The sequence below is a fragment of the Pseudorca crassidens genome, chromosome 5 (genome assembly GCF_039906515.1).
Source record: "Pseudorca crassidens isolate mPseCra1 chromosome 5, mPseCra1.hap1, whole genome shotgun sequence".
Lineage (NCBI taxonomy): Eukaryota > Metazoa > Chordata > Mammalia > Artiodactyla > Delphinidae > Pseudorca > Pseudorca crassidens.
The window spans coordinates 46,171,265-46,195,195 of record NC_090300.1 but is presented as its reverse complement, the minus strand read 5'-3'; the positions used below and the strand labels follow the sequence as shown (position 1 = coordinate 46,195,195).

General features: G+C 41.3%; 2 protein-coding genes across 41 annotated transcripts in view; one reads left to right on the top strand and one right to left on the bottom strand.

The window, feature by feature from the left end:
* Positions 1-23,931, bottom strand: part of LOC137224253 (uncharacterized) — a 51,520-nt gene that overhangs the window by 20,286 nt on the left and 7,303 nt on the right. The window contains exons 2-5 of the mRNA XM_067737140.1: positions 21,811-21,922; positions 18,253-18,649; positions 11,891-12,003; positions 1,086-1,135 (exon numbers count right to left, since the gene is read on the bottom strand). Of these exons, the coding sequence (XP_067593241.1) occupies positions 1,086-1,135; positions 11,891-12,003; positions 18,253-18,649; positions 21,811-21,922 (672 nt within the window). The remainder of the gene's footprint in view (positions 1-1,085; positions 1,136-11,890; positions 12,004-18,252; positions 18,650-21,810; positions 21,923-23,931) is intronic.
* B3GALNT1 (beta-1,3-N-acetylgalactosaminyltransferase 1 (Globoside blood group)) overlaps positions 17,769-23,931 on the top strand; it is a 32,781-nt gene continuing 26,618 nt past the window's right edge. For 4 of the 40 annotated variants that reach the window (XM_067737934.1, XM_067737906.1, XM_067737929.1 and 1 more), the window contains exons 1-3: positions 18,281-18,418; positions 19,095-19,174; positions 19,599-19,687. The gene's annotated coding sequence lies outside the window, so the exon portion shown is untranslated. The other 36 variants (XM_067737933.1, XM_067737905.1, XM_067737930.1 and 33 more) reach the window with 22 other exon arrangements.

Below are 23,931 nucleotides of genomic sequence, written 5' to 3'. Positions count from 1 at the left end.
GTAATGCACCTGAATCATCCCGAAATCATCCCCCCCCACCCGCCCCCATCCGTGGAAAAATTGTCTTCCACGAAACCGGTCCCTGGTGCCAGAAAGGTTGGGGACCACTGCTCCAGAGCACTTGCCTGCCCAGCACTTGATCTTAAGGTCTGGGGCCCAGCCCCTCCCAGATGGTGGATCTGGTTTTACTCAGGCCCTATGTCAGCACCCAGGAGAGAGGCCAGTTCTGGAGTATATACGGTATACTATTATGTGAGAGGTTCCTCAGGCACTAAATAAGGAAATGAATGTTTTCTTCTATCAAGACCAATGTTTTCTTCCTCCAACCAAGACCAACAGGAAAAAAGGGGGCTGCACACCAATAAATCAAGCATGTTTTATCCACTGGGAGGGGGATGCCCAGTATGCAGGATTAAAAGGATATTAGGGGCTTCCCTGGTGGCGCAGTGGTTGAGAGTCTGCCTGCCGATGCAGGGGACACGGGTTCGTGCCCCGGACCGGGAAGATCCCACATGCCGTGAGCCATGGCCGCTGAGCCTGCATGTCCGAAGCCTGTGCTCCGCAACGGGAGAGGCCACAACAGTGATGCCTGCGTACCGCAAAAAAAAAAAAAAAAGATATTGAGTACACCTACAGCAAAATTGCCTCATTTTACAATTGAGAAATCCAAGGGCCAGAGAGGAAAGTGATTTGTTCATGGACTTTCTACCAACAAGGGTGTAGTTGGGAGTAGAGGCCACATCTCCTAGCTCCTGGCTGAGTGCTGTTTTTCCATCATGTGTCAGGATGAAGGCCTTGGGTCCTTCTGGCTGAGATATGCAGTGGGGTTAACAAAAGTGCTGGCTCGAGGGGAAATAATAATACAGGTGACCAGGCGGGGGTTGGAAACACAAAGAACAGGAAATCATTTAGGATCAGAACAGAGCACCTCATCAAAGCCAGAAACGCAGGAGAGGGTCACTCATTCTGCAGCACGCCTTGCCACCAGGGCCAGGACCACAGTGTAAGAGTGAGAACGGCACCAGCTGGCACAGGTTGAAAAGCTACAGGGCATCTACAGGGCAGGTGGAAAGAAATGCACTTACTGGAAAGGGCTTCGGTGAAGACAGCCAGTTCTTGGGAAGATATCCCAGGCCTGGAGAAAGGAACAGACAAGGAGTGAGTCCGGGGGAGCAAGCCCCTTATGGAAAACGCCGTGGGCTCTGTCAACTTAAGGTCATTGGTGGGTCAGAGCTATAGCTAGGATGGCAACCCAGGTGGAGTCCAGGGACTTTGAGGAAAAAGCTTTGATTCTGGGGTACAGTAGGTATCGAAAACTGAAATGCCTTCAGTAGCTGGAGGCATAATAAAAATAAATGATGTGAGTAGGGTGACTAGAAGCCTTTGCCCCACCACCCCTGTCCATCCCTCTCAAAAATATATATATATTAATAACTACCAACTTAAAGAAAGATGGATTTCTAGGTTGTGACTAAGTTGAGTCTCATATCATAGTTGAGAGTGGTGGAAACTGTGGCAAATAGACAATCTTCCCAGCAAACAGGGCAGCTGCTTTTCAGTCCCAGCAAATTTCTGATCTGTCAGAATGCAAAGTCAATACTGCTAGCTTTCCAACTTCCCAATAGACACTAGAAATCTAGACGTTTATGTGTAACCGCCTGAGTTTTTACTGTTGGCAACACATTCAAATATTTTAAACCTGTGCAGACTAGGCACAGGTCCTATCCTAGAGCAGGAGGCGGGGTGGGGTGGAGTTTATATCCAAGGATCAAAAGAAACAGGCCCTGCTTCCCTAAGGGTCCTGAAGCAGATCCCCAGCTTAAAGGAAGGTTCATACAGCTACAAATCCCATATCTAGGTCTAAATCCTCATCCCTTGCGGCCAGACAGGTTTTGGAATTCAGCAGTTTTCAGGTTTTTAATTTTTCAGATTTATGGGCCCCAGAGAACTCCGAGGCAGTACCCTATTAACAAACACATCAATTTTTCTGTAGCAAAGCATATACATTTTCAGAAATCAAGTGAGATAAATAAAGAGTATAAATAATCTCACATAAGTTCCAGTCAAGTTTTGCCACCAGATGAGACAGTTGCAAACTTATGAAAAAAATATTTTTTCAAATTCATTGGGATTTCAGAATTACTGATAGGAGATTGTGGACCTATTATAAGGGAGAGACAACCAATGCGTAATGGGTACATACTCCATTAATTAACAGACACACAGAATTTATGCCTGATGACCTCTACCCTTTGGAAAGTATGTTTGTATCTTTGCTAACTGGCAACATCTCTGCTATCTCCCCTTTGGCTCCAGGGGAGAGGTAGTGTTTTGCCCTTTACCATCGTCCCCCTAGCTGGGGCAGGTCCTTCCCTTAATCACCTCAGCATAGCTGAGACAGGCTGTCAGGGAAGTTTAGCACAGGCAGTCACGCCCTTCCAGATGCTCTTAGAAGTGGCTTCTCTCAGAGACGCCACCCCCAGTGCGCCCTGCCTTGACTGCCTCCCAGTTGGGCTCCCAAATATCTTGATGCCTCAAGGTCCACACCAAACTCTCAACAAGACCCAAACCAGGGGAAAAGTTCTCCTTCCTCTCTAGTTCCCCCCGCCTCCATGCTGAAGTTTTACACCCCAGGAATTTATAATTGTGGACCTATTATAAGAAGGGCAGACAGCCAATGAATAATGGGTACACACTCCATTATTTAGGTGGATGACTGCCAGTGGAATTATGTTTCCCTTCAAAAGAATTCCCACCCTAACCCTCAGGGCTTTGGTTATCCTGAGCTCCACCCCCTCTCACCCCTCAGGACAATTACAACATAAAACCTAGTATCAGCACAATCTGGGTTATGGAATCAGTGGGTGTATCCACAATCCACTCTGTGCTACACTGGACCTAGTCCAGCTCACTTCAAAGTCCCAGAGGAAGATCAGGTGTGCATATCTCTCCTGCAGCTTTAGAGGTTCTGCTCCTGAGTCTCTGTGCATTACTCCACAAAGAAGAACATACACACATCTCCAGCGATAATAACCAAACAGAGCACAGTCTAAATCCAAATATGGAAAAGAATCCTTTCTCCTGAGGAAGACACAATTCTGCAAGGTCTTGGCTTTGCTAAAATACCTCTTTGGGGCAAGACACACCAGATTTACATTACAAAATAAAGCACTTGGTTTAGCTTCTCAACATCTCTACTCTGATAGCCTCAGTCTCCCTCAGTAACAATATTTTTATGTCTCTAGAGGTAGAAGCATTCCAAAACAACATACCCAAAGACAAACGGAAGTCTCTTCTTCCAATGAAGATTACTGTTGAAGAACTCATAAAAGAGCTCCTCCCATTTCCAGGCTACTGAAGGTTTATAAAGATCAGCGTACTAGTCTCAACACATTCCGGGTGTGTGTTTGTGTGTGTGTGTGTGTGTGTATTGTAATCAATAAGTAACTGTGGGTGATACATGATAACATGTGAATATCCTATTGCTCAATAATACTGCAAATGGCATTATTTCATTCTTTTTTATGGCTAAGTAGTATTCCATTATATGTATGTACCACATCTTCCTTATACATTCATCTGTTGATGGACACTGAGGTTGTTTCCATATATTGACAATTGTAAATAATGCTGCTATGAACATTGGAGTGCATGTATCTTTTTGAATTAGTGTTTTAGTTTTCTGGGGGTATATACTCAGAAATAGAATTGCTGGGTCATATGGTAGTTCTATTTTTAGTTTTCTGAGTCACTTTGGAATAATGGGTTCTTTTCTAACTCAAGATAATATAACCATTACCATCATTATTCTTTTTGATGGTCAACTTATCACAAACTTGGCCAGCAGGAACAACTTTAAGCTAGCTCCTATATCCTCTGACATGTCCCCATTAATTGTGAGCACTTCCTCATGTTTGTGCACCAGATGTCTCCAACTTACTGTGTACTTTCTGTATCCCAGACTTGGAATCAGCCATTTCTCCAAAGAACCTGAGTTCCTTTCAGTGGAGAACAATATTTAGAAGTCAGCATCTGCATACTAGGTATGCCCAATGTTATTGAAATATTATTGCTTCTAGGCTTTTCAGGAGCCTAGAAAATAAAAATTTCAGAGTTAGAAAATATTAAACCATGAGTTAATATTGATAACTCCAATGCAAATCAAATCAAATTTTTAAAAAAATGATTCTTCCTAACCTTCTCCTATTGCAACTGGTATCTCCCTTATGCCATAGTGAGAAAAAACCTGGTTTCCAACAATTTTCTCTAACCTATAATAGATAAAAAATATTTTCAAAATTTCTTCACTGATATCATTATAAAAAACAAACCTAAGAAAAGATCAGTATTTCTCTGTAATTCTTTTTGTACTTAAAATACATTTTATTTAGGGAGTACACTGCTCAAAAGTCAGTTGAATTAATTCTTTCTTCTGAATGGCCATGGTATCAATTTGATAGTTTCATTAATTAGGTTAATTTGTGGCTGTTTGTGTTCAACGTTAGGACTTGCCTTTTAAATTTTTGTTGATTTAATATGCAAAACATTTAATGGTTCAAAAGAGAAAACTATATAAAGCACTAAACTCAAAGAACTTGCATTTCATTTTCAACATTTTTGTTAGTTGCTGCTTTATCCTTCCTATATTTTTAAAAATTATAAGCAAATATATATGTAGTCTTATTTATCTCCTTTTCATATGTTTACATTAAATATACTCTTTTATACCTTGCTTTTTTTCATTTAACAAAATATTCCTTGAAAACACTCCTTATCAGTACATAGAGATCTTTGCTGCATAGTATTCCATTGTTTGGATGTACCATCATTTATTCAACTCATCTTATATAGATGGGCATTTTAGGTAGTTCTCAATATTTCTTCTCTGAAAATTGATTTGTTTAAACTTTAGTGACAATTTTGGAAATTTTTATTTTCCAAGGGAATTATTTATTTCAACTAGGTTTTCAAATGTATTTGCATGAAGCTGTGCAGAGTGGTGTCTTAAATGTTTAACATTTTCTTCTCTTTCAATGCTTACATATCCCTTGTCATTTCTTGTTTTGTATATTTTCTCCATTGTTTTCTTTTCATGATTAGGTTAGCTGGTGGTTTGTCTATTTAATTGTTTTTTCAAAGAACAATTTAGATTATTTTTCCCAAAGATTTATTTATTTTTCCTATTGTAATAATTAATTTCTGCTTTCTAATCTTTATTATTTTCTTCTCCCTGTTTTCTTTTGGTTTATTTTACTCTTCTCTTTCTAGGTTTGGATTGAAATTTTAGTTCATTTATTTTTCAATCTTCGATTTTTACTGATAATATTATTTTAGGCTATTGATTTTCCTCCTATCACTGCTTTAACTGTTAATTCTTGCTCTAACCCCTATATTTTCTATAAAATAGACTTAGATCTAGAAGCCTGATTAGATTTTTATCCAAGAATACTTCACCAATGGTGTTGTGTGCTTCAAATTACATTTTACCACGAGGCACACATTACCAGCTGTTCTAGTTTTATTGTTGCTAAAGGTCTTCGGGTTCTCGTGGTGTCGGCCAATTTTCTCCACTTTAACATTCCCTATCAACATTTTACCTAATATTTTGGGTAGCTAGATAGCCTTTATTTCATTAGAGGTTGCAAAATGGTGGAGGGCTATTCTATCACTGCTTCTTTATTCATTAGCTGAAATTCATCTATAAAAGAGGACTTTTCCTCATTAATTATTTCATTTATATGGGAAAGGTAGGATCCTTGATGTTCTTCCCTTGATTCATCAATGTTTAGAGTAGTGACTTAGTAATCTAGCAACCCCCAATGGTAACCAGTGTGTTTTTAAAGCATCATCATGAATTCAGATTTATATATATTTGATGTTTCAATCTGTTGCAGTCGTTATCCTGTTTTTACTTAACTTTTAAATTTTTACACTTGTATCTCTTTTCTCTTGCTGTGGAAATCTAAGTTTCTAATAGCATTAACACAACTATTTGTTGTTTTTCCTACATCATGTCACTATTAGTGTTACAAAAAAGAATGCAATATAAAATTTCTTTGTGGTTCTTTTCTTCTTTAGACTATACGCCACTAAGGGTATCCTATATTTTTAAATAAGGAGTTATTTTCTCTATGCCACTATGGCATCAAATTGATATATGGTTAAGTTCATTTGTTTCCATTTGTGTTCAATTTTAGGGATTTGTTTTTTCCCATTTTTGAATTATATAAACATTTATATGGTTCCAAAGCCAAAAATGCACCCACAGAACTTTTTCTTCTGTCCTTGCCCCTTCATCTTGCACCCTCTCTTCCAATCTAGGAAACCGTTCTCATTAGTTTGTTTGTTTGTTTGTTTTGTTTTTTTCTGCGGTACACGGGCCTCTCACTGTTGTGGCCTCTCCCGTTGCGGAGCACAGGCTCCAGACGCACAGGCTCAGCGGCCATGGCTCAAGGGCCCAGCCGCTCCGCAGCATGTGGGATCTTCCCAGACCAGGGCACGAACCCGTGTCCCCTGCATCGGCAGGTGGACTCTCAACCACTGCGCCACCAGGGAAGCCCTCTCATTAGTTTTTGATGTATCATTTCATTGTCACCTTTTGAAAAATATCACAAATATGTTTATGATTTATTTACCTGTTTCTCACACAAAACGTAGCACAACATAAACACCGTCCTGCATCTTGCTTTATCTCATTTAACAATCACCTAGTGATAGTTCCATACCAATATATAGAGGCCTTCCTCACTCCTTTTTAGTTGTGTAGTTCTCCATTGCTTGGATGCCCCATAGTTTACTAGACCATTTCCCTATCACTGAACATTTGGGTTGTTTCCAGTTTTGTTTTTGTTTTGTTTTGTTTTGTTTTTACTATAGCAAACAATGCCACCATAAGTAGCTTTATGCCTATTATAATAATTTTTATGTAATAACAATTTATGTTATGACATAAACATAAATTGCTATATGTCATAACAATTTCATATTTTTGCAAGTATGTCTCCAGGAGACTTTCCTGGAATGAGCAGATGTTGGGTCAAAGGGTAAATGCTCATGTAATTTTTCTAGACATTGCCAAACTCCTCACCATAGCGGTTATACTACATTTTTTTGCCTTGCCACTAGCAATGAGAAGGCCTGTTTCCTCACAGCCTCACATAGTCAAAGTTTTGGATTTTTGTCAATCTGATAGGTGAGAAATGGCAACTCAGTTCAGTGTTAATTAGCATGTCTTTGTTTTAATTTATTTTTTACTTTTTAAAATGTTTTTCATTGTAGTAAAATATACGTAAGTTTTAACTTTTAAGCCACTTTTAAGTGGACAGTTCAGTGGCATTAAGTATGTGCACATTGACTATCGCCACTGTCCATCTAGAGAACTTTCATCATCCTAAGCTGAAACTCTATACCTATTAAACAATAACTCCCCACTCCTCCTTCCCCTCATCCCCTGGTAACCTGTGTTCTACCTTCTGTCTCTATGTATTTAAGTATTCTAGGTACCTCATGTTAAGTGGAATCTTACAATATTTGTATATTTGTGTCTGGCTTATTTCACTTAACAGTATATCCTCAAGGTTCATCCATGCTGCAGCATGTATTAGAATTTCACTCCTTTTTAAGGCTAAATAATATTCCATAGTATGTATATGCTCCATCTTGTTTATTTATTCATCCATTGATAGACAGTGGGGTTGTTTCCATCTTTTGGCTATTGTGAATAATGTTGCTATGAATACTAGTTTACAAGCATCTGTTCAAATCCCTGCTTTCAATTCTTTTGTATATATACCCAGAAGTGGAACTGTTGGATCATATGGTAATTCTATGTTTAATTTTTTGAGGAACTGTCATATTTTTTTTTCACAGCAGCTGCACGCCCAAGGGATCCAATTTCTCCACATTTTTGTCAACACTTGTTTTCCGGGTTTTTTGATAATAACAATTCTAATGGGTCTGAAGTGGTATTTCATTGTGGTTTTGATCTGCATTTCCCTCATTATTAGTGATGTTGAACATCTTTTCATGTGCTTATTGGTCATCTGTATATCTTCTTTGGAGAATTGTCTTTTCAAGTCTTTTGCCCATTTTTGAACTAGAGTTGTGTGTGTGTGTGTGTTGTTGACTTTTAGGAGTCCTTTATATATTCTGGATATTAATCCTTATCAGATATATGATTTGAAAATATTTTTTCTCATTCTGTGAACTGCCTTTTTACTCCATTGATAGTGTCCTTTAGCATACATAAGTTTTTAATTTTGATGAAGTCCAATTTGTCTTTTTTTTTCTTTTGTTACTTATGCTGTTGGTACCATATCAAAGAAATTATTGCCAAATCTGATGTCATGAAGATTGTTCTCTGTTTTCATCTGAGTTTTTATAGTTTTAGCTTTTATGTATAGGTCTTCAATCCATTTTGAGTTTGTTTATTTATTTATTTATTTTTGACCACAACACACAGCTTGTGGGATCTTAGTTCCCCGACCAGGGACTGAACTCGGGCCCTTGAAGTGAAAGCACAGAGTCCTAAACACTGGACCACCACTAAATTCCCAATTTTGAGTTAATTTTTATATATGATGTTGGATGAGGGTCCAACTTCATTAATTTGGAAATGGATATCCAGTTTTCCCAGCACCATTTGTTGAAAAAGTCCTTTCACCATGAATGGTATTGGCACCCTTGTTGAAAATCGTCTGACCATATATATGACGGGTTATTTCTAGGCTCTCTATTCTATTCCATTGGTCTATATGTTTGTCTTTATGCCAGTTCACAGTGTTTTAATTACTGTAACTCTGTAATAAGTTTTGAAATCAGGAAGTGTGAGACCTACAACATTTTTCTTCTTTTTCAAGATTGTTTCTGTTATTTGGGGTCCCATGAGAGTCCACATGTATTTTAAGATGTATTTTTCTGCAAAAAATGTTAGGATTCTGATAGGGATTGCATTCAATCTGTAGATCACTTTGGGTGGTACTGAAATCTTAACAATATTAAATTTTTCATTCCATGAACACAAGATGTTTTTTGCATTTATTTGTGTCTTCTTTCATTTCTCTGTGCGATGTTTTATAGTTTTCAGTATACAACTCTTTCACTTACTTGGTTAAGTTAATTCCCAAGGATTTTTATTCTTTTTGATGCTATTATAAATGGAATTGTTTTCTTAATTTCCTTTTCACATTGTTCATTGTAAAATATTTCTCTTACGATGGGCAGGCTGAGCACCTTTTCGTGTGTGTTTTTTTTTTTTGTTTGTTTGTTTTTTTTTTGCGGTACACGGGCCTCTCACTGTTGTGGCCTCTCCCGTTGTGGAGCACAGGCTCCGGATGCACAACCTCAGCGGCCATGGCTCATGGGCCCAGCTGCTCCGCGGCATGTGGGATCCTCCCGGACTGGGGCACGAAACCCTGTCCCCTGCATCAGCAGGTGGACTCTCAACCACAGCACCACCCGGGAAGCCCCCTTTTCGTGTGCTTAAAGGCCATTTGTATTTCTTTTTCTGTGGAATTGTCTGTTCATATTTTTTACTCATTTTTCTATTGCACTGTTGGCATTTTTCTCTCAATTTTTAGGAGCTCTTTATATATTACTAATACTAGCCTTCTGGGTCAAGGTTTCAGTCACAGAGGTATATGTATTTGTCAAAAATCAGAGAATGTACAATTAAGATTTGTGTATTTCATTCTATTTAAATTTTATATCACAAGAAACACCTTAAACAAATACTGAATTCTGGTTAATAATATACATGCATCAATATACCGGTTTGTGATTTATTTTGAAACACAACAAAAAATAATATAGATTGACAGATGGATAGAGATAAATTACATACATGATAAAGCAAGTAAAATGTTGATGGTAGGATCTAGAGGGTGCGTGTTCTCTACAAAATTTTTTCAACTTTGCTACATGTTTGAAAATGTTCATAATGAAATATTGGGGAAAATATTAGCCCTCTAATGATAGACATTACAAATATTTTCTCCAAGTTGTCAGGATTTTTTACTTGCTTATAGTTTTTCCTCATGAAAAGTGTTCTTTTAAAAGCTTATGTATAAATGCATTTATGAATCTTTTATTGCTTCTTCATTTTGAGTCATATTTTGTGGGGTTTTCCCTTTCTTATGTTATATAGCAATTCATTCACACTTTCTTCTACTACTTGCATTATTTTCTTTGTGTGTCTGTGTGTATTTCAGTTAAGTGATTATTTTTTAAGAAATAAATCACTGTAGCTTCAGTGAAGTGCCCTGTGCCACCCTAGTCTCTGTCCCCTTACCCCTCACTAGAGGTAATCACTCCTGTGCTTTGGTTATATATGTTTACTATATATGATATATATACTTATAATGCATATATAAATTTATAATACATATATATTTACAATACATATATATATTTACAAACAATAATATAATTATGTTTTTCACATTTGTAAAACATATTCATAAATAACGCCTTTCTGGAACTTGCTTTCTTTGATCAACATTATATTTTTGAAATTTATCCAAGCTGAGAGATATAACTCTAATCTATCCATTTTAATTATTACATGAAATTCTTCCTAAAACATGCTGCATTTATTTATCAATCCTCCCATTTGTGCATATTAGTGTGTTTCAGATGCCTCTCAGTTAAAAGAAAGCTGTCATAAACATTGTTGTACACACCTTCTTGTGCACATGTGCATGTTTCTCCAGGGAAGACATCTAAGAGTGGAACCGCTGGTTTACAGGATATGCACATCTTCAATTTTATTAGATAAGTGATTTATACAATCATCAGCAGTGATTACTACCTGACAACTTAATATTATTGGACTTTAAAATTTCTGGCAATGAGTAGGTATAAAACTGTCTCATTGTGGCTTTAATTTGCATTTCCTTGATTCCTATGAAAATGTGCATCTTTTCAGATATTTACTGGCCATGCAGATTTCCTCTTCTGTAAATTGCTTCTTCATACCCTTTGTGAATTTTTCTACTGCCCATTTGCATAAGCATGGAAACTGTGTAGTCACACAGGGCCCTGCACTTAGAAGGGCCTTGTGCTTTGTTTAATGCTCTGCTGGTGCTGTTTTGAAATTCTTAATAATTTCTTACAAGGGGCCCTGCATTTTCATTTTGCACTGGGCTCCACAAATTGTGTAGCTGGTCCTTAGGCTGAGCCACGTTTGAACTGAGTTTTGACAGACAAAAAGGGATTCACATAGATCTGCATTGTTCAATATGGTGACCACTTAGCCTTATTGTTCAATATAGCGGCTACATTAATTTAAATTAAGTAAAATTAAAAATTCAGTTCCTCAGTCTCATGAGCTTTGTAACCCTTTAGACTGTGCCCTGTGGGGAACCACTGACCCACGTAAAACCAGAAGTGCATGGAAAGATCTGGGTTTGAGGAAGACAGCCCTCATGGTAATGTGAAGGACTAGATAGGCAACTCAGAAGTCAGGGGAGCAGACAGAAAGCTCTGACACAAACCCAAGTGAGAAGTGAGGCTTTTGGGGGAGCAGAGGATCAGAAGGTCAGGGTATCAGAGAGAGAAAATCCACAGGATCTTGGTGGCTGTCTGGACATGTGGAGTAATGGAGAGGGAAGAATTGAGGGTCAGACTTGGGCGACTGATAAATGGGGCTGCTTTAACCAAATCCAGAAGAATAAACAGATTTTATGGGAAGGTACTGAAGTTGGCTTGGACACATTCTTGAAGTATTCTGGGACAGCTGTTCACCAGTCTCCCTACCTGCTAAATGAAGGTAGTGGTAGCATCTATCTCACAGGACTGATGTATTACTAATCAACCGATACAGATATGTGAATACACTTTGTTAATGTTTAAGTGCCATATACATGTTATCTAGCATCAGTCCTGTATGTACCTGAGGTCCGATGGAAGGAAGAAGCAGGGGAGGGACTGAAATACTGCCTGCGTTTGCACAAAAGGAGCACCATCCATCTAGTTCAGTGAGACAGGAGATGTTGGAGGAAAATGCTGAAGAGAATGAAAAATGTGGATAGTCAAGTAAGAAATACAGGATAACAAATCATCAATTAGAAATACACCCCAGCTGCTTCTAAACATAATAAATTGTCAAAGCTTTCCATCAAGTGGAAGAAGATGGAGTTACAATGAGATCTGGGAGAAAACACATATTAAAAAATTCAACTAAGCAATTAGTAGCAGCATTTACTGTAGATTAGAAACCCTCTCCAGAATTACTTCTGCCTTGGAACATACATAGCATATATTCCAAACTGCTGTTACTTTTTTTTTTTTTTTACTTGATAGCATATATTTATTGGATTTGTTTTTCTCCCCTTAACCTCACTCTTAATGGGCTCAGATTTTTAACATTCTCCCCTCCTCCACTTATTTTTTTATTGGAGTATAATTGCTTTACAATGTTGTGTTAGTTTCTGCCACACAGCGAAGTGAATCAGTCATACGCATACACATCCCCTCCCTCTTGGACCTCCCTGCCTGCACCCACATCCCACCCAACTAGGCCATCACAGAGCACCAAGCTGAGCTCCCTATGCTGCTACATTTTGATTTTCATCTGCAGACACAGAGTTAAAATGTAATATGTCCTTAAAGCTGATTGCTAGTTCAAACTTGTCATTAAGCATACTGCTTCCTAACGTTTGATTATATGTTTGGAAAACTGCTAGGAAGTTTAACAATGTGATTGATTAGACAGTATTTGGGTGTGAAACGTAACTCTTTGGTGCATGCTGTTCTTCCAGAATTTGGAGGTAATGTGCAAGATTCTTAAATTAGTTTTGCTTTTATGAAGTAAGCAAATAACCTGATGTTAAACCTTAGTTAGGCTATTTAATTAAATTCCGTACCTATCTATTGAAGATATATCACAGCAAGGCAGAGTGGTAGGGCATGGTCCTTCCTTCAAGGAGCTGATATCTCTTAGCAGAGACACCTATAAACTAGTACTGAGGGAAATGAGTGAGTGCTCACAGAATTCAAAACAGTCTGGGGTGATATGGTCAAAAGGAAGAGTAAGAACAGTAGCTGCCATCAGAGATCAGAAATCCATAGTTTTATGACTCAATGTGAAGTTATCTGAATAAGGCTCTGAGAGCCAAGCTAATGTCAAGGTCAGCATCAGCCCTCCATCTCCCTGGGTGATGCGGACAGCAGAAATCCTCCACTTAGTTAAGCTGGCTGTGGCCAGGACATCGGCAGCTCCTCCCACTGACAGGGAGTCTGGCTGCCCATCCCTTCAATCTGGGCTGGCCTCGTGGTCTCCTCTAATCCACAGAATGTGGCATATGTGACCCTGTGTGATTCCCCAGCTATGCCTTAACGAGTCTGACAGCTTCCACCTCCACTGTCTTGGATGCTGCCCACAGACTGACAATGGAGCCCCTGGAGGACGAGAAGCCCTGAAGATTCTCCAGAAGGAGAACCATGGCCTTCAGTGGATGGCATCACCAAGTGCCAGACATGTAAGTGAGGTCACCTTTGACCTTCAGCTTAGCTGACTTTCCAGTTCAGGGGTTGGCAAACCACAGCCTGCAGACCAAATCTGGCCCTCAGCCTGTTTCTTTGTAGGGCCCTTGAGCTACGAATAGCTTTTGCTTTTTAAAGGTTTGTAAAAAAAAAAAAAAAAATTATCAATGAATAACAAAGAATATGCAACAGACACAAAACCTAAAATATGCACGATCTACCACCCCTTACAGAAACTTTTGCCAGCCCCTGTTATAGCTGAATATAACTGTGTGAGTAAATCCAGACAAAACCACAGAGGAGTCAGCCAACCAACCCTCAGAATCGTGAGAAATATTAAATGGATATTTTTAATATATGAGATGCAATAGATAACTGAATCACAAGCTGAATAAACGCTACACAAGGAACAAGGAAACTGCCTCGAAGGAAATAAGCTCTCGAAGGTTTTGGACCTTTTCTTCCCAATCATTTCACTTGAGAGGATTTCGTCCCCCTAGTCTGCTGTCCATGGCTCTGTTTTGCATTCTAGGGAGGTTTTGCCATCTATGAGCACATATATCCACTCATTATTCATAGGACATTCAAAACATTTTAAAAACAGGTATCGGAATATAACTTTTCAAAAATAAAAATACAGAATTTGTAAGATATAATATCAGTGTCCTAAAGCATCCTTCCAAATACAGAGGTCTATTTTTTTCCGTATATTACTCTATTTGCAATGGACCCTTCCTAGTTTTGTTACCAATGGATTTCCTTTACTTAGTGAGGTGAAGTGTCAGCCAAGGTGAGGTGAAGAATGGTTGTGATAAAGGCATCAGCAGGTAGCAATCACTTTACCCTTTGCAAAGGGCACAGCTACCTGCCAGGGCTGGAGCCAGAAAAAGAATCACAACCAGGGATTCAGATCTGAATATTTACACAGTGTCAAAGAAGTCCAGTGCCTAGACTTACACTGCTACTATCCACAAATAATTTTGTTGTACACCCATTTTAACTCCTATTTCCACCTCTATTATTTTCAGAGAACCTCCAAAATACCATAAATAATTTTTAAATGTACATTTCACGCCCCTATTCTTTTTCCTTCCCATAGGGAAAAAAAAACAAAAAAACAATGCTTTTGTAAGGAAGAAGCAGTTGAACCAAGAAATCTGTAAACAAAAAGAAACGAGGGGGGGGGGTACTTCCCTGGTGGCGCAGTGGTTAAGAATCTGCCTGCCAATGCAGGGTACACGGGTTCAATCCCTGGTCCAGGAAGATCCCACGTGCTGCGGAGCAACTAAGCCCGTGCACCACAACTACTGAGCCTATGCTCTAGTGCCCGTGAGCCACAGCTACTGAGCTCCCGCACCTAGAGCCCGTGTTCCGCAACAAGAGAAGCCACCGCAATGAGAAGCCCACACACCGCAATGAAGAGTAGCCCCCGCTTGACGCAACTAGAGAAAGCCCGTGCGTGGCAACGAAGACCCAACGCAGCCAAACTTAAATAATAAATTAATTAATTAAAAAAAAAGAAATGGGGGCCCATATTTATAGTCTTCACGTAAATGTGTAGATCACAATTGGGGATGGGTGGTTATGACGAGGCTTGAAGTTAAACAGATGATCCAGACCCACCTGATTTTGAGCAAAGCACCACTATGATCAATACTACACATCTAAGTTTGCATTTGGCCTAGAGCAGTGTGGTAGCTCCTTTCCAAATATTTTCCCTCCGACTCCGCAGTGAGCCTCATCTCCTCGTGTTCATGCCTTGTCTGATCCCCTCCCCTTGAATCTTGAACAGTCCTATGCTTCCTATTGACCAATAAAATGTCACAAAAATGATGCAACATAACTTTCAAGTCTAGCTTCTGCCTTGCAGCTTCTGCCTTGGACTTTTAGAAAGCTGACTCTGATGAAATTCAGATCAACTGGCAGAGGCATGAGCAGACACGAATTTGCTGATGCAAACAAAAAACACTGATGTGATCCACTGACTGACTCACTAAAAATTATAAAAGTGGAGATACAGGCTCTCTGTTTAGAACCCCTACATTTGTCTGTGGAATGAAGATGCCCTTTGAGACTCCTCTTGTGGGAGCTGAAGTGGTCATTGTTATACAGAGTAAACTTGACATAGATCTCACCCAGTGGGGCTTATAAGCTTAAATGGATGAGCTCACACCCCCAGGTGTTTGATATGAGCCAGAGACCAGGTGATCACAGACAGAGTTTACACACAGTATTACATATTCTTTTTTTTTTTTTTTTTTAGTATTACATATTCTTGATTTGTTTCTGTTGTTAGAATGGAACTGGGGGTTTAGTTTCAGGTATGCCCAGTTACATATAGGAAACTCCTCTTGGATTTTATCAAGGCTTCTTAAAACAGACATCACAAGACCTTGTAGAAAGTATCACTGCTTTTACCAGAATTATCCACAGGAACCCTACAGTGGCCCAAACTCCACAGAGTCCAGAGTTTTACTGTTCTTTGAATGAAGCTAGTACCTAATTCAAAGAAGCACCTAACACTGGGTACCAGAATGATCCAGATGATTACTCTATCCACCTAGGTGAATGGATTTGTAACCCATGTCCTCCTTGCAGGGATCTAAGACTTTCTCCTCCAAACAGATCCAAAGTCTCCACCCCACAGATTACCTATTAACCACAAAAGAGAAAATGTAGTTTAATAGAGAAATCTGGAGAACACTTCAGATTTCAGTGACCACTGATACTGGGACAACCTAATATTATGCATATAAAAATAACAGGGGTTTAATATTTATTATTATGTTCTTGCTGATGGAAAACAATAAGAGCACCTCATAAAGTGTACCATCTTAGAAGGATTCTTGCCATCTAATCAAACCTCTCAACCTTCCTTCGAGCTTACAGGAAATATGGGATCTAGAGAAAAAATTAAATGACATCAGGAGGAAAACAAGGTCAGACAAATTGCGAAAGTAGAATCCTCTGCCAAAAGACTCTTTAAAAAGTTAATACCACAAAAACAAAACAGGTGGAGGATTGCTCCACATTAAAAGATACAACCAGGGCTTCCCTGGTGGCGCAGTGGTTGAGGGTCCGCCTGCAGATGCAGCGGACGCGGGTTCGTGCCCCGGTCCGGGAGGATCCCACGTGCCGCGGAGCGGCTGGGCCCGTGAGCCATGGCCGCTGAGCCTGCGCGTCCGGAGCCTGTGCTCCGCAACGGGAGAGGCCACACCAGTGAGAGGCCCGCATACCGCCAAAAAAAAAAAAAAGAGAGAGACAACCATAACAAATACAATGCATGAATCTTCACAGGACTCTCTTTTTTTTTGCTTTTGACTAGCAGCAGTCTTTAATGTAAATGTTAAGCAGAGATCCACACAAATTTGAAAAAAAGTCTTTAACTTGAAAGAGCTTAAAACAATAAAAAAAAGATTAAATAGACAATTCAGGAAACAGAGGAAACTTAAAAGAGAAAGTCCTGAGATTTGTCTTATTATCCATTCGGTAAGAGAAGATATTGCATCCCTTAAATAAGAACTGGACGCCATGGGACTACCTTTCTACAAAACCAATATATGACTTTTTTTGCTAACTGGAGAAATTTGCATATGGGCTGGATATTAGGTGATGTCAAATTATTAAGTTTCTTAGATGTAATTTAGTTTCTTATGTGGTTGCATAGGGGAATGTCTTTGTCTTTACTTAGGCGAGAGAGAAAGAAAGCAGTTACCGCAAAATGTTGAGTTATTCATTCTCGGAGGAATGTACATGGCTGTTCACTGAACTATTCTTTCAACTTTTCACACCGTGATGCCTCTGCCGACCTGTTCACCGTGCCACACACAAGCGGCCTGAATGGGGAACTGTTTTCAGATGGCACTGTTTCAGGGGTGCCAAGAGAGGAGAGTAAATACTATTTCTAAATTAATTCAACAACCTCCACCCAGAGGCCGGTGCAACCAGAGCCCATACAGCACACTCAGCTCCCGCGCCTCAAAGCTTCTCCGTTCCTCCCAAGAAGCAACAGTTAGTGACAACTCAGGGTGGGACAGACCTTTGAATTCTCCAGACCAAAGGAGGGTTTTGAGAGGCATTTCTCGAGAGCATGCGACTCCCGGGACTCCTGTTCACACCCCAGACCATTGCAACCCCGACGTATCCCCAGCCTTCTTTTTCTATTGATTCTAGAAGGAGAACGCGCATTTCGTCTGCAAGAGCAAAGAACTTCCCAAGATGTCTTCTTCCCTTCATAGCTCTGTGCGAATTTTAGTAAGTAAATACCTCCCGGACTGCCGCGAGGCCGGGCACTTACGCAACTTGAAAACAGGGCAAGCCGGGGCAAAGAGAAGCGAGTCTTCAACAGAAATCCTTCCCGAGGTCAGCCCATCGACTAACCGCTGCCAAGCTCAAATGTAAAATGACTACGTAGCACCCCGGTGCATGGAATGCAAGGTGAAGCCGAGAATCCCGAGGTCGCGCCCGGATTAGCGCGGAGGCCTGGGTGCCGCGCGACACCGCCCTCCTGGGGGGTCAGGGCCCGCGCGTGCGTGCGTGCGAGCGAGAGGACAAGGGGCTTAGGGCCTGGCGCGTGGTCTGCGCGCGCCCGGCCGCGCGTGCGGCTGCGGTGAGGCTGCGTGTGCGCGCGGGGCTGGAGCTTAGGCCATCCGCCCACGTCGGAGCACGGTGCGCGCCACGCGGGTGGGTGAGTGTGGTCCGGGGTGGGTGCTGGGGCGGCGCGGAGGCCTCGGAGGCCCTCGGGCTGGGTGGCGGGCGTGGCGCTGATACCTGCTCCGCCGGTGACGTGCCCTCCTCCGGGACACCGAGGCCCGGACAGCTGGGCCGGGAGGCGCCGCCCACTCTTCCGGCCCTCTCTCGGAGCGCGGCCGGGGTTGAGCCGCGAGCGGCCGCGCCCAGACGCTTGGGCCTCCGCGACTATTTGTTCCCCCACCAGGTGAGCGCGGGAGGTGGGGCCGCGGGCGACACCTAGGAGCGCCGGGGTGCGTGGTAGGGCCAGGCCGAGGCTGAGAGGAGCATGCTGTCCGCCCTGCTCTGCCCCAGCGCGCAGACTACTCCCTTCCCGTCTCCTCGGGGAGCAGCACGAAGCAAGTTGGGCGGGTCGGCGGGGGAGCGGACGGGGACGGTGATTCGGTGTCGGATTCCCCAAGCAGGCCTGGGGTAAAGCCTTGACAAGGAGTTAGGGAAGGGCCCAGCAGCCGAATTGTGGGAGGCTTGTTCCTCCTGGGGAGGGGTGGGGAGGAATGTGGACCTAAGGAGGAGAATGGGCGAATTGGCCAGAGAGAGGAGGAAACCCGAAGAGGCTAGGGCTACAAGGTTTTTAAAAGGGGTCTTAGCAAGCATACAAGGCATTTTAAAGGAAATCTTTAAGGTGCAATGGAGCCTCACTTTTCAAGCAATAGGGAATGATGCCAGCAGCAAGCAAGAGTGGCATTCCGTGTTTCTTCTCTGTCTTCCACTGTTGTAGGAAGGAGAATGTGCAAAGCAGAGACGGTTTTCTTTCCTTCATGTGTTTTGCACTTAGTACCAGCGTTTAGGAGGTGGCTGGTTTGTCAGGTAGAGCTATCAATAAGGAACAAATTACCAAACCATGTCTTTTTTTCTGTTTTCAGAGGTGAGGAAGATTTGAGTTTGCAGTCTTCACCTGGGAACAGCTTTGTGTTTTACCTTTCCCCAGGCGGCTTAGACAGAGGTAGGGAGCTGATTTTGTGCTCTCAGAATGTGTTGATGCCTGATAAAAGCATACATTGAACCTGTATCAGTGTAGAGAAGGGAACTATTTACTATTTAGAGATAAGAGTCTAAGACCTTTTTTTTTTTCTCCTGACTAGAAAGTTCATTCAAATGAATGGTTGTTGGGTAATTCCAGTCCTGAAAATAAAGCCTGTTAACAAGACAGTGGCCAAGTATAATTCCAGATGAGATGCATGAAGTGATTTGAGAGCAAGGAGGAAGAAGAGAGGATCAAAGCTTTTCCAAAAATGAAAAGAATGTTGATATATAATGGTTTGCTCCTATAGCAGCTTGCTAGGTATAGAACATTAATTTTAGATGTCTCATGCCCAATGTTGTTAAGTTATGACTGAGATACATTCTTTTTCTGTTCTTCTGTTCAGTAGTGCACGGCATATCTTTTAATTAAAGCATGGAATACGGAAAACAAAAAACTTCAGCTAGTGTTTTAGTCTCATCTGAAATTCTACAGGTAAGTTCCTCTTATTTTAATTGAGAAATTATCCTTATCGGTTAAAATTGACCATAATAGTCTCCTTTATAAGATTTTAAGAATCATTTATGCAGCTACATGTTTTGTTATATATTCTAGTATATTTCTTCCCTAAAGGATTTGAGGAGTTGGAAGAGTTAAGCTCAATTAAACCATTTTAGGTTATATATATATATTTTTTAAAAAATTGAATCATTATTAAAATACCATGGTATCTCAGGAGAACTTAACTATATAAACTTATTTTAGTGGTCATATTCAACTCACGATCAGACTCAACTCTCTTTATCCCTAAGAAAATACACCAGTGGTTACTTTTCTCTCTTTTCCTTCCCTTTCAAATGATTTGCCTTGTCTTTGTGCCCAGTCTCCAGCTCTGTTCTGTCCACCATTGGATGATACAGGTAGAATCCCATTTTAGGAAATGCCTTTATTCCTTCTGCAACCATAATATGTCCAGGCCAAATATGCTTCTCTGTTACATCAGAAAACAGCTATCGTTGCTCATCCCTGCTCACTGTGTAGTAGATAAACACACTACAGCTTCATGAATGAGGTCAAAACTGGAGGGTCAAACAGGATGCTCTTAAATGACCTGGCACAGCAGATAAATTCAAAAGTTGCAGTTCATTTAATAGGTTCTTTGGCAGATATCTTTTTTTGGACTATGAGCAATGATTTTGCTTTAGTAAAAAGTTGCATATTATAAATATCGATTTGCTTTTGCAATCGGAGCTTTTGATACATTGTGAATTAGAAGAGGGAAGGCGATGGTATAAGTTAGAAGCAACTTGTAGGGGGCATGTCTAGGTGAGGGGGAGATGAAGCCGCAGAACAGTCTGTAGTGTGGGACCCTGAGAGGCAACAGGATAGAAGATTTGGCTAGGGGTGTAACTTGCACTCCTTGAAACTGAGAAATTAAGGAATAAAAAACAGAGCTAGAGTAGATTGTTTCCCATTCTGTGTGGATCTGACCCTGACACAGGTAGTTAGTCAGGAAGTCAAGGCCTTTTGTCGTCCCCTTATAGCATCCACAGCCTAGTTTAATACTTCTCAGCCCTGCTACCCTCCAGGAACCATTTCATGTAAGGAACATGTTATGAGCACTAGGATCCCCTTTTCAGTGACATAGCCTTCTGGGGTAATGAGGAAACATAGAGAAGAGAGACCTTAGGAGGTTTTGTTGCTGTTCTGAGATGCCATTTCATGGGGCTAGACAAACACTTTCAGACCAGCAGCCTATTTTGAAAATAGTTTTATTGGAGCACAGTCACATCTATATGTTTAATAATGTCTACGGCTCCATTTTCGCTACAAAGGCAGAATCAGATAGCTGGGATAGAGACCATGTGGCCCACAGAAAATGTTTGCCATTTGGCCTTTTATTTTTTTTATTTTTATTTTTTGCGGTACGCGGGCCTCTCACTGTTGTGGCCTCTCCCGCTGCGGAGCACAGGCTCCAGACGCGCAGGCTCAGCGGCCATGGCTCACGGGCCCAGCCACTCCGCGGCACGTGGGATCTTCCCAGACCGGGGCACGAACCCATGTCCCCTGCATCGGCAGGCGGACTCTCAACCACCGCGCCACCAGGGAAGCCCTAGCCTTTTACTTTTAAAAAATTTGCCCACTCCTTGGCTAGAACATAGATTTCTGCTAACCTCCAAATCTGTGCACTTTAAGTAGGCTCTTTTAAGTTTGAATTAAGGAAGTACTGCTCCCGTTAAACATTTCACAAGTCTGCAACCACCTACTACCAGCATGACAGTGAGGGCTCCAACCATGTCTCTTATCTGGAGCTATATTTGGCTATTATTTCGGTAACAGAATTTGTTTTCAAGAACGGAGTTACCCACTTGCTGAGAGAAAAAATTATAATCAACTCTTATCTCAGTATTAGTTTCATTCTCTAAACTGATATAATTTGTATAATTTGCACTTTGGCGGGCATCTACACATTCTGAGAGTGCAAACTCAGCACCTTGTCATGTCCGGTGGCCGCAGGTTTGGAGACATTTGAGCTGGGGCTGGGGGGGGGGTGTCCCTCCATCTTCTCCAGGTGGGCTTTGCTCATAATGTTCAATCTAAAACTTGGAGTCATGAACCTTTTCATGACTGTCCATGCTCTGCATGGTGTCAGCAACTTGAGGGCCAGGCAGCCTAGCCTGTAACACATGTCTGGCATATCGAATGACTGAATGAAATACATTCAAATAGCTAAGGACAAGGGAAGCAGTAACTTAGCTTAACAGACAAGAATGACAAAGATCTGTAATACTACTCACCTAGGGCAACAATGGGAAGAAGTGTTAACTAGAGCAGCTTGCACTGTCCTCTTCCTCCAATGAGTAAAGCTGTTTGTAGCAAAACAGAGACAGGCAGCCCAGCTCTCAAGGCGGCCTTGGTGCTCCTCTGCCTGACTTGTGTCATCTTTGCTCTGCTCCAGTTTTCCTAGCTTCTCTGAACCTGGTTATCCTGTTGCCTCTTCCCATAGGCCGCTCTGTCACATGGCTCCCTCAGACTGCCTACCACTCAGGGCAGAGTGAGTCCACTTTTGTTGTACTCTTTGCTCCCTACCCAGGAATCTCAAGAGGCTATGGGATTGGGTGTGAGGTTGGGCTCTTCTACAGGCACTGTGCTCTGGAGGCGGAGCACAGCAGTTGGAGTTGAACCTAAGTTTGGGTTCCAGGTCTCCTTGTTTCTGGGCTGCACCAGTCTCTGAAAAATGAGATAGTGATACCCATTTTACCATGTTGTGAAATGTGCTTTGTAAATTGCTGTAGAAGTGATACAAACTTAAGCCCAAGAGTCCAGTTAACCTTAAAAAAAAAACACCCTGCTTAAAAGTCTAACTCATTGGACTTCCCTGGTGGCGCAGTGGTTGAGAGTCTGCCTGCCGATGCAGGGGACACGGGTTCGTGCCCCGGTCCGGGAGGATCCCACATGCAGCGGAGCGGCTGGGCCCGTGAGCCATGGCCGCTGAGCCTGCGCGTCCGGAGCCTGTGCTCCGCAACGGGAGAGGCCACAGCAGTGAGAGGCCCGCGTACCGCAAAAAAAAAAAAGTCTCACTTATTACAAAGAGTACATTTTTTTGTGTGGGTTGGATGCAAGTGCAGATAAGGCAGGAGCAAAGAGAAAATCTCAAATAAATTTTCCTTGTCATGTTCTACTACTTTTGGCCTCTCCTCATCTTTCTCAGCCTAAAGATCCTACATGCCGCAAGCCCAGAAATCTATAAAATACAGTTGTCCTCAGTATCTGCAGGGGATTGGTTCTAGGACTCCCTCAGATACCAAAATCCATCTCAAGTCCCTAAAATGGCATGGCATTTGCATATAATCCATGCACATCCTTCATATACTTTAAATCATCACTAGGTTCCTTGTAATACCTAATGTAATGTAAATGTTATGTAAAACATAACGTTTAGTTATGTTAGTTGTAAATACAATGTAAGTGATATGTAAGTAGTTGCCAGCATACATGGCAAATTGAAGTTTTGCATTTTGGAACATTCTGGAATTTTTTTTTAAAATATTTTTGATCCAAAGTTAATGGAGCCCATGGTTGCAGAGCGCTGTGTTCCCATATATTGTTACTACAATAAAATACTTTGTTTGCAAACGGTATATGATATGTGTTTTTAAAATAGGTTTTTAAAAACCCAGGTGTCTTCTACCTCAACACGCAAGAGGCTGGAGGTTTCCATTTTAATGAGGCTAGAATGAAGGGCATTCTCCCATACATCTCAGAATATCTGAGGGTGGTATCACTGCAGCCAGCCGGGGATGCAAGGGCAGAATGGGGAAATAATAATGGAGCATTAGGTATTTATACTCACTGTCTACCTAAAACTGTATAACAACCACAGAGAGTTATGCTTCATATGGGGGGTTTTCTTAAACTCATTGAGTACTTCAGATTCATTCTTAAAAATGGAACAATTTAAAAATTTTATGCAAAATGAAACCTTTTCTTTTTAAAGGTTTTTAAAAAATTATTTATTTGGCTGCATTGGATCTTAGTTGCAGGATCTTTGTTGCAGCACTCAGGCTCCTGTCTAGTTGTGGTGCGTGGGCTCTAGAGTGCACGGGCTTAGTTGCCCCACGGCATGTGGGGTCTTAGTTCCCCGACCAGGGATCCGACCGGCGTTCCCTGCATTGGAAGGTGGATTCTTAACCACTGGACCACCAGGGAAGTCCCAAACCTTTTCTGTATACTACATT